The sequence below is a fragment of the Mus pahari genome, chromosome 8 (genome assembly GCF_900095145.1).
Source record: "Mus pahari chromosome 8, PAHARI_EIJ_v1.1, whole genome shotgun sequence".
NCBI classification, from domain to species: Eukaryota; Metazoa; Chordata; class Mammalia; order Rodentia; family Muridae; genus Mus; species Mus pahari.
In genome coordinates, this window is record NC_034597.1 from 63,887,036 (window position 1) to 63,897,997 (window position 10,962).

The following is a 10,962-nucleotide window of genomic DNA, read 5'->3' on the forward strand; positions in this document are numbered from 1 at the left end:
AGACAGGGTTTCTCTGTATAGCCCTGGCTGTCCTGGAACTCACTTTGTAGACCAGGCTGGCCTCGAACTCAGAAATCCACCCGCCTCTGCCTCCCAAGTGCTGGGATTAAAGGTGTGTGCCACCACACCCAGCTTTTTTTTTACTATTTTACATATACATTTCACTTATTAGAATTTTAGCTAGACAAGGGTCATCAATGGCACAAAATAGTGCTGAACACAAAGAGTCATTCATTACAGGTTGAACATTTCCTACCCAACATGTTTAGAACCAAAAGCACTTAATATTTTAGATTTTTAAAATTTTTGTAATACTGGCATATAAAAATGAGATATCTGAAGGACAATATCTAAGTACAAAATTAATTTATGTCAGAAAGACATATTATTATATGCAGAGTATGAAGGTAATTTTAGACAACCTTTTAAAATACTTTTGCGTTTTGAGTAGAACCTTTCACTTGTGGTCATATCAGTGTTAAAAAAAAAAAACAAATCATTAAGAGCTCTTACTATAACCATGATTTGCTGTGGGATTTTTGGGAAAAACCAAGAGTCCTGTACATACTAAACACATTCCACTACTACTTAAGTCCTTTAGTGTTTCCTGCCTAGTTTGGTTTGTTGTTATTCCAGTGCTGGGGACAGAACCCAGGATATCTGACGTGTATTCTACCACTGACCCATATTCCCTTGCCCTTTCTGTGGCTTTCAAATTAAATGCTTAATCTTGAGGTAACAAAAACTGCATTATAAAGAAAAAAAGGTAGACGAATGCAAATTGAGTGTTTTTTCCCACATAAATATACTGGGCAGAGTGGTGACTAATCCATGGCTAAGATTAGTCACCACTCCTGCCCTTCCTTAGAGAAGCACAATCTGACTGACAAGTATATGTGCAATACTGAAAATGTCAAGTTTCTCCTAAGGTACCATTGAAACTAACCCTTTATTTAGGATACTCTTTAGAGTTGAGAACAGCAGGTTTCTAATAAGACTACTAAAAGTCCAGGTCCCAGACAAGTGGTGCAGGTTCATGCCTTTAATCCCAGCACTCAGGAGGCAGAGGCAGGCAGATTTCTGAGTTCAAGGCCAGCCTAGTCTCCAAAGTGAGTTCCAGGACAGCCAGGGAAACACAGAGAAACCTTGTCTCGAACCCCCCCCCCAAAAAAAAAGAAAAAGAAAAACCATCTTCAATAGAGCATGCTCAGTTCAGAAATCACATCACCTCAGAACAATGTTCAAAGAAATTCACCTGCCCCAGTTTGGATGGAATAGTCCTCCTCAAGAAACAAGAACCCATACATACTTCCATCAGACTTTTGCAGACTCTTATTATCTCTGGGTTTTCTGTTTGTTTTGTTTTTGTTTGGTGTATTATTGTATATAGTCCTAGATTTCATAATTTCTTTCAAGAGTATTATGGACTTTGGCCATACAAATCCTCCCATACTCTTTCTTCCCTTCCCCGAGTTTTCTGCCGCTTTCCTGTCAGACTGAAATTCATGGTTTTATGTATCTATGTAAAATCTAGAATCCACAGATTAGAGCAAACTTAAGGTATTTGTCTTTCTGTGTGTTGATATAATATTCTGAAACTATTATATTCTAAGACACTGGAATTTCTGCTGTACCTCACAGCCAAAGTTAATAATATACCTTGAGGTCACTTACAAACTGCTAAGATACTGTGTACTCAGACTGTTTGCTTAACCTATCTTTAAGACAACAATGTAACCAACAACCAACCTTAACTGCCTTGAATTTCCCACCTAATCAATTTTTACAACCTAAGCTAATGCATAGCTGCAATTTTAAATTACATACATTTTCATACCTCTGCCCTAGATAATGCATGTATTTAATTTACTGAAAGCTGCAAATGCAGAAGCTGAAGAAAACCTTCCTAAAATCTGTAACAAAATTTCAAAGCAACCCTTTATGGATACTGGTCCATTAAAAAAAAAAAAATAAAAAAATAAAAAGGTCTTTGTTATCTGGGTTGGCTGCAATCAGTTGGAGCCAATGAATTAATCCCTTGTTTAAACTTTTAAAGATTTCTTTGAAGTATGCCATTCTTCCCCCATGTGATGTGTTCTATGCTGTTCAATAAACAGAATAAAGCTCTTTGTTGGGGAAAAATACCACTCTCACACAAACACACACAATTCAAACAACAGACATAGGCAATCACAGACATTGAAACAGACAGACACAAGGACAGCCTTTAGGCAGGCACGGATTCAGATGCACAGTACAAAGTACAGAAGACACAGTGAGTGTCAAGTAGAGAAGTCAAATCTGTACTCTTTCTTGGTTAAACAACTCCAAGAAGTACTTTTCTTTCTTTAATGTGACACTGTTGTTTTATTGGTAATTCAGAATTAATCACTAATATGCTATAATCTGCACATTTCTGAGTTTATATTACTTTACTTAATATTATGATCTCAAGGTATATGCATTTTCCCATAAAGAGCATAAATGCCTTCATTCTCCAAAGGCTTTAAAAAACTCTGTGTATAAATATTGTATTTTCTTTATCCATTTCCCGAGAGACATCTAGACTGATTCTATAAATTAGCCATTATAGCTAGAGCAGCAATAGCGTGACTATACAGGATATTTATGGTATATTGTCATATCGTCTCTGGAACACACCCAGAAGGGATACAGGTGGGTCATTTAGTAGTCCTATTTTAGTTTTTTTCAGAACTTCATTATTGATTCCATTAAGACTAATTACATTTCATATATATATATATATATATATATATATATATATATATATATGAATGATATATGATATACAAAGATTGATAGCTTCCAAAGAATTCCTCTCATTCCTTAGGCTGTTTCTTCATTCAATTTCATGCAGAGCCTTAAAGTTTTATTCAATTGCTGAGCAACTGTAATCTTTCATTTTTCTCAGAAAATTATGTATCTATATTAAAGTATTCTACCTATGTTTTTCTGTAGAAGTGTCAGTTTCTGTTTACATTGAGAACTTTGATACAGTTATTTGACCTTCATGGGATGAGAACTAGGACCTAACTCCCTTCTGCATGCAGTTTCCCATGATCGCCTGTGAAGAAGCTGTGGATTGTCACTTTGTTTTGGTATCTTGTGGCATTCCTTCCTTTCCTGGGTCATGGAATAGTGAGGAACGTTGCTGAGGTCAGCAGTGAGTCTGCCTGGACCTGAGCTTTTCTGGTGGAGATACTCACGACCCTCTCAGTATCACTGTAACAGATCTGTTTATATACTCTTACTTTAATTTTCTAAGCCATGTATATCCTGAAATTTATCCATTTTTTCTAGCTTTTCCATTTTACTTAAATATTAGTTTTGAACGGTGCTCTAATGATCCTGGTTTTCATTGGTGTTTGTTTCCTTTTCAACACCTAATTTTATTAAGTTGGGTCTTTCTTCTGGTCCATTTGGCTCAAGGTTTATCAATTTTGCTTATCTTTTCAAAGAATAAACTCTTCATTTCACTGAGGTTTTGTTTTGTTGGGGAGGGGAAGAGGGAGGGCTCAGGAGCATGTAGGCTAGCCTCTCCCACTAGCTTTTGTTGTTGTTGTTGTTATCCATTCTAGTCATTTACATCTCAAATGATATCCTACTTCCCGCTTACCCCTTCACCACACCTCTATCCCACATCTGCCCTCTTCCCTCCCTCCCACTAGCACTTTTAAGGACAGTGAATGAAGGCTCATCTCTGTACCAAGTGATCTAGCACGGCACTTGCACACACTGAACACATAACAAACATTAAGTAAACACCTAAATTAAGTTACCAATCCAGGTAAAATAATCAGCTGTCCAGCTTTCTAATTTTATGCCTTCTGACAAATTATGTTAACTTATACATTTGAATGTACGTCTTTAAAACCTTTGTTACCACTGAAAAGTTATCTTTACAGTTCCACTCAGCTTAGTTTTCCTTGAGAAATAAACAACTGACATGAAGTAAATTGATTTTAAGAAATGTAAACAATTATTCCATTCCCCCAAAGTCTCAAAAAAAAAAAAAAAAAAGCCATAGTAGTTTTAACTGAATTTTCTTTCAAATTACCTCTGGAAGTCCATTAGATGATACAATTCCAAGTGAATTTATAAAAGGGATAAAATTTTTGAAATAAACATTTTTCACCTGAAAAATACAACATTTGAATATATAAATCTAAAATTATCCAGTAATATGATATATTACAATTTAAAACAAAATAAAATCTAGTCCTAGTAACTTCACATTAACAGTGCTAACTGCCACTTACATTACATTCAAATTAATGATATTAATTTATAACTGATTTGATCATTTACTTTTTAATAATGATTTCATAAAACAGAGTTTAAGTGGAAAACTATTAATGAAATGGGATTAGTGGCATGAGGAGACATTGAAACCAACATTTTAAAATGACACTTATAAAACATATTTAGATTACTGGTTGCTCTACAAGTGCAATATGCTATAGAATTTTTAATTGATTGCTTTTCTTAATCTAACTTTCTTTTCCAAACTTCTTTTTTCTAACAAATAGGAATTAACACAGGCATTAAGTCTAGGAAGCACTTACTATTTTTGTTTTCTAATTTGTTCACACTTACCTCAGATATTTAGTAGTTAATCAATTAGTAAAATTAGCCACTAGTTATTATCCATAAATGCTATCAAATGTCAATTAAAATATTAGTTTTTATTAGCTATACTTGAATAATAAATATGTAAAGATTCTAAATTCTAAGAATAAATTCCTTAAGGTGAAAAACTGATTTATCCTAATATGCAAAATAAAATTAATTTTAAGTAATTACAAAAAGCCAGGGAAATAGAAAATGTATTTACTACTATTTGTTCCCTTATGACTAAACAACAGGATTGAGACAGAACTACTTGTATGACATTTGTCAGCTTATTTGCATGTGTAACGTGACCGTAGAAAGAGGGAAAGTGAACATCTGGGTTTATATCTAAATTTAATATACCTATATAGATACAGAAATTCATAAATTAGTAAGAACTATGATGGTAAAGCACAGATAGCTTGTAATGATTCTAATACTGCTTTAATCAGTATTGGAAACAGATTCTTACTCCATCCTAGAGCTGTCAGAATTCCAAAGATGTCACACTTCACACATCTGATGATGAATTATAGACAAAATTTCAATAAATATACTGTGAGAAAAAGAATATATAGGATGAACAGAGAGCCTGCGAGACATGTCCTAAATGCTATCAAAGGTTCAGCGAGTGATGAGCCAGCAGTCTCTGGAAACATGTCTGCTCATTACTATAGGGAAGTGGGGTACATTACTTGTAAAAATCCTTCCAATCCCTAGATTCTTGAAGAAAATAATTACTATATGAGCTTAAGTTCTCCCCAACAGTTATTAACATCTGATACTATATTTGAAAAGAGAGTCATAAAATACTAAACAGAAAATGAATGTTAGATAACTCTAGCTTCATGGAAGTGAGAAACTGAGGTTTCTTGGCAGGGTGTTTGAAAGCACTATGGCTATTAGTAAATTCAATGGAATAGAAGAACAATACATTTGAAAACTATCATCTTCATGGTACAATCCAGTGAGTACAGAGGGAGCTATTCTTTTTAAAAGCAAAGTAAGAAAGTATGAAACTATTTTTTTCCCAGAGTTTTGTTCCTATAAAATAGAAGTGGTCCAACTTAAAAAAAAAAAAAAAAAAAGTATGCTCACAACAAAAAGTATATATTGACAGGTAGACCTGGCATATATATCTACTTTAGCTGTTTTAAATAAAGTATAAGAGAAATTACCTCATCTATATTACATTCGTGTTCTTTACAGAGAACTTCGATAATTCTCGTATCATTTTCTAGTTGTTTTGCTATCCGAGCACTCCTGTTCTGACCTCTTCTGGATGTTCGAGGTGAACCATTAATGGGGATTGCAGCTGTTTCTGTAAAAATGGTAAATTAGAATAAAAACAATTGGGCATTCCACATTGACCATTAATGAAATTGGTCTGTGGATATAACCGATCTGGTAGAAAACTTGCCTAGGAAAGCATGGAACTCTGGGTTCAATTCCCAGCACCACATATCCCAGCAATGCTGGTTTATACCTGTAATCCCAGCATTTGGGAGGTGGAGGGAGAATCAAAGGTCTGTACCACCATTGTCTACAAAGTGATGTCAAAGCCAGCCTGGGCTACATGAGGGCCTATTTCCAAAATAATTAAAATTAAATAAATTATAAAATAATTATACACTGTAATTATAATTAAGATGTCTGAAATAATACTGGTAGAATTTTATTCTGCTTATTATGGTTTACTATATAACAATTTTAACTTATCAATTCATGCTTATTGGGACACCCTTGTTTTGTAGTGCTGGCAATCAAATTCAGGGTCTTTATGCACGCTATACAAATGCTCTATCGCTGAGCCCTTGAATATCTGTTGTGATGTATATGCTGCTACAAATTTTTGCAACTCACATTTTTCTTTTACTCCCAATCTCATTCCCCAAAAGCTATATCCCATAAACCCAGAGAAAGTCTGACAAAAAATTATTTATAAGATACTTGTAAGTGTATTTTACTCAATATATATGATCAAAAATATTTCCTAGGCTGCTGAGATTGCTCAGTGGCAAAGACACTTGATATCAAGGTTGACAACCTATTTCAATCCCTGGAACCCATTCACTGGAGGAAAAAACTGACTCCTGGAATCTGTCCTTTAATTTTTGCACACAGGCCCACACATAATCCTCCCACTTGTGGTGTAGGGGGCTGGAGAAATGGCTCGGTGGTTAGGAATACTGGCTGCTCTGTCAGAGTACCCAGGATCAATTCCCAGAATCCATAATTATCTGTTTAGTTCCAGGGGATAGGATGCCCTCTTCTGGCCTCATAGGCACCAGGCAAACATGCATGCTGGCAAAACACCAGTACATATGTTAAAAAAAAATAGATCTAGTATAAAGTGTAAGTACATAGCAAGAGGGATCCATGAGTAAAGGCCACTGCTGTCCATGCCTGATGCCCTGAGTTTGATCTCTGTGACTCACACAAACTGAAAAACAGATAACTGACTAAAAAGTTGTCCTCTGACCTCTGCTTGTACTCAGCCACACTACATGTAACCCCTCACACACAAATAATATCAATAAAAATAAAATTCTAAAGTGTGATCTTTACAAAAATAAATAAAAGATAAACATGACAAATTGTGATTTTCTTTAATAATCTGTATTATTTTGAACTTTGCTGACCAACTAAGTAGACTCAGCTATTAAAAAGATTACAGGTGATTAAATATGGTCTAGCCACTCTAGAAATCAGTGTGGAGAATACTCAAAAGCTAAAACATATCTACCATCATTACCCAGCTCTCTAATTGAACTTAAGACCCACTCAACAATAAGGAAACCATGCCTGGTACTTGAAACCTAGCCAACTACCTAAGGGCTAGTGACGTTACAGATATTGGAGGAGAACCTGCAACCCCCACTTTATTATACCAGTATAATTCCTAATAACAATCTATAAACGTTTGTCCTTATACCACAGATAAGTACTCTTCACTCCTTATCAAGGAAACTTCTCTGTAGCACAGATGGAAACCTTTACAGAAAATCACAACCAATCAAAAATGCAGGGCTGTGAAGCCCAGTCCCAATGCATAAACCTACACAACTCTAGAGTCCTTATGGCTCAAGGACCCTTGCAGACAAAGGGATAGGAGGCTGCAAGAGACAGAACAGGAAGGCTACATGTCCTAGAGCACAATATGTTGAGTAATGCTCAAAACTTTCCAGATTATGTTTTCCCAGGAAGTCATTGTTCACAGAGATGAATTAGGCTTCCCCATTTCAGCCTCTTCAACAGCACCTTTAGACTTGATGTTTTGATCTGTTATCTACTAATAGTACTTCTATCATTCCAGCAGCTAGGAATCAGCTTGTCCTTAGCTAAGTTTATATTTTCTATAGTATAAAAGTGATTCAAGGTCCTATTCTGTGGTGACAAAAAGAAACTGATTTATACACTTAGATTTGCTTAATGTTATCTAACTATATCAGCAATAGTTTCTTTTATTTTTTATTGGATATTTTCTTTATTTACATTTCAAATGTTATCCCTTTTTCTGGTTTCTCTTCTGGAAACCCCCATCCCATCTCCCCTGGCTTATATGAGGGTGCTTCCTCACCTACCCTCCCACCCACTCCCACCTCCCCACGCTGGCATTCCCATACACTGGGCCATGGAGCCCTCACAGGACCTCCCACACTGAGCTAAAACAACCTCTTCTTTCAGTAAGCTCATCTCATTGGATTCTGTCACAGAAAAGCGGAGCTGAGAACAAAGGCAGAGTCTACACCTGAACGTTTCAGCATCCTTTCAGGTTTAGGACCACACCAGTCCTGTAGACAGTCAGTGCGTAACTGCTGAAGAAAAGGAGAGGAGTGCTGCATTGTTTACAATACTTACTGTATGGCTCTCTGAGGAGTGCAGGAGGCGAGGACTTAATACAATAGTCAACTACACACAACATTAACTGAAACGAGATTACCAGGTCATCTTCCATCTGTAATACTTCTCCTAAAATGAAAAAGATGCACATTTAAAACTTTTTAACTGTATTTATCTATTATTTATTTAGCTACCTGTGTGTGCATGCATATATGTGCCTATGTTTGTAAGCACATGCATGTATGTGTGCATGTACCACAATGTACATGTGGTAACCAGAGAACAACCTGCAGGAGCCGGTGCTCTTTTACTCCGTGGGTCCCATGATGAACTCAGGTTGCCAGGTTGATGGCAGGTGCCTTACATGCAAACCCATTTCACTGGCCTCAAGAGTCCCACTTTAAAGAAAAGGGACAGGTACCTTTAAATTAGATTTTAAAAATGTGGGTAGTAATATATTCATATGTTCATCCATTTGCTAATCACTACAGCCATGATAAAGACTTTTCTCTTTTTTATAAAAAAATAAAATAAAATTGAGATTTAAAACATAAATGAAGTTTCAAAATTAGGTAGCGTTAATCTATCCTCTGGATCTTAAGATTAAGGATTATTATGATTATTATTTTTTAAAAGCGATTTATTTATTTATTTAATGTATGTGAGTACACTACTGCTCTATTCAGACACACCAGAAGAGGCATCAGATCCCAATAACAGGTAGTTGTGAGCCACCATGTGGTTGCTGGAAACTGAACTCAGAACCTCTGGAAAAACAGTCAGTGTTCTTAACTGCTGAGCCATCTCTCCAGCCCTCAATAATTAATTCTTATTAAAATCAACTGACACTTTTTTTTTGTAAAATTTACTTCCTATTTTGGTATGACTTTCATATTTTCCAGAAACCATGCTGAAGCACAATGCATGCTTGTCTTTTATTTAAAATGTTCAGTTTAACCCCCCATAAAATATTACATTAGCCAAAACCATCAAGAAACAAAAAACTCAGAATATAACATCCTAACAGTTTATGCTATATATAAATATACAACAAGGCTTATAAAAATAAATGCATAATAGGTACTTATATGAAAATGCAAATTATTTTAAAATATAAGTGCGTATTTTCTTTTCTTTCTTTCTTTCTTTTTTTTTTTTTTTTTTTTTTTTTTATTTTTCGAGACAGGGTTTCTCTGTGTAGCCTTGGCTGTCCTGGAACTCACTCTGTAGAACAGGCTCAGAAATCCACCTGCCTCTGCCTCCCAAGTGCTGGGATTAAAGGCATGTGCCACCATTACCCAGCAAGTCATATTTTCTTATGGCTCACTTGCTCGCTCGTGCTCTCTCTCTCTCTCTCTCTCTCTCTCTCTCTCCCTCCCTCCCTCCCTCCCTCCCCCCCTCTCTCTCCAGAGTATTCTAGAGATCAGAACTTAGAATGAAAGAGGATTTATAAGAATGGTTTACAGGCTGTAATCAGGCTAGTCCAAAATGGGTTTCTACCAAGAATCCAGTAGTTGTTCAGTTCACAGACTGGATGTCTCAACTGGCCTCTCTCTCCCCTCTCCCCTCTCCCCCTCTCTCTCCCCTCTCCCCCTTCAAGAAGTGTAGGAGCCAGAGAGATTGCTCATGGTTAATAGCACTTGCTGTTCCTGCGACCAATCCAGGTTAGCCTAATTAGGTTAGGCTCCTAGTACCAAGTGACTGTAATTCCCATATCAGGAAAGCTAATGCTGTCTCTGGCCTCCACAGGTACCTGGCATACATACGGATACATATATGCAAGCAAAACACTCATACACACATAGAAGATAAAAATAAATAAATACATTTTAAAATAAAGGAAAAGTTTGCTTGATTCACTTTCTTCTGGGTATCTGCTCAGCTTGTAATAATGACAATGAATATTGAAACTCCCAAATATGTGAGAAAATTAATAGCCCTGCATCAGGTAGATGTTTTAAGTCCATATGGTATGGTATAAAAGAATGTTTGCAATGAATTCAGTAAAGAAATATTACAGGAGTGTAGACAGCAAAGAAAAAAATAAATGATATGAAAATGTTACTATAAACATTTGTAACTAAAAGCTAAGGCTAGTGAAGAAACAGCGATGAAGATTGCTATCAGGTGTTTCCAAGTAAGAAGAGCAAAGCCAGGTGAAACAACCTCTCCCCTGGTAAACATTCCCCTTAGCCGGGGCCAGGAGAGGCAGTACCAATCTGTAACAATGTAGCAGAATGCTCATCTTTTTCACCTTCTGACTTGGAGGGAGAAGTCATTGCTACAGAAGGTAAAAGGAAACAGTTCTGGCAGGAGTCTGGGAAAAGAGGAGAGTATAAAGTTTATCCTCCAAAGACTCAGAACTGCAAAGGCTCCTGGCATTCCAGATGATTCTCTAGTCTCCCCTTACCTTCTGTAAGGTAGTATAATACCTGTTTACAACGCACTGCAATTTTTTTTTTTTTGGGGGGGGGGTGTTCCCAGACA

The 10,962-nt window shown here is 36.1% G+C and overlaps 1 protein-coding gene across 1 annotated transcript in view; it reads right to left on the reverse strand.

Moving 5' to 3' along the window:
* Positions 1-10,962, reverse strand: part of Rb1 (RB transcriptional corepressor 1) — a 129,472-nt gene that overhangs the window by 77,133 nt on the left and 41,377 nt on the right. Inside the window, exons 7-9 of the mRNA XM_021203051.2 lie at positions 8,494-8,604; positions 5,811-5,953; positions 4,079-4,156 (exon numbers count right to left, since the gene is read on the reverse strand). Of these exons, the coding sequence (XP_021058710.1) occupies positions 4,079-4,156; positions 5,811-5,953; positions 8,494-8,604 (332 nt within the window). The remainder of the gene's footprint in view (positions 1-4,078; positions 4,157-5,810; positions 5,954-8,493; positions 8,605-10,962) is intronic.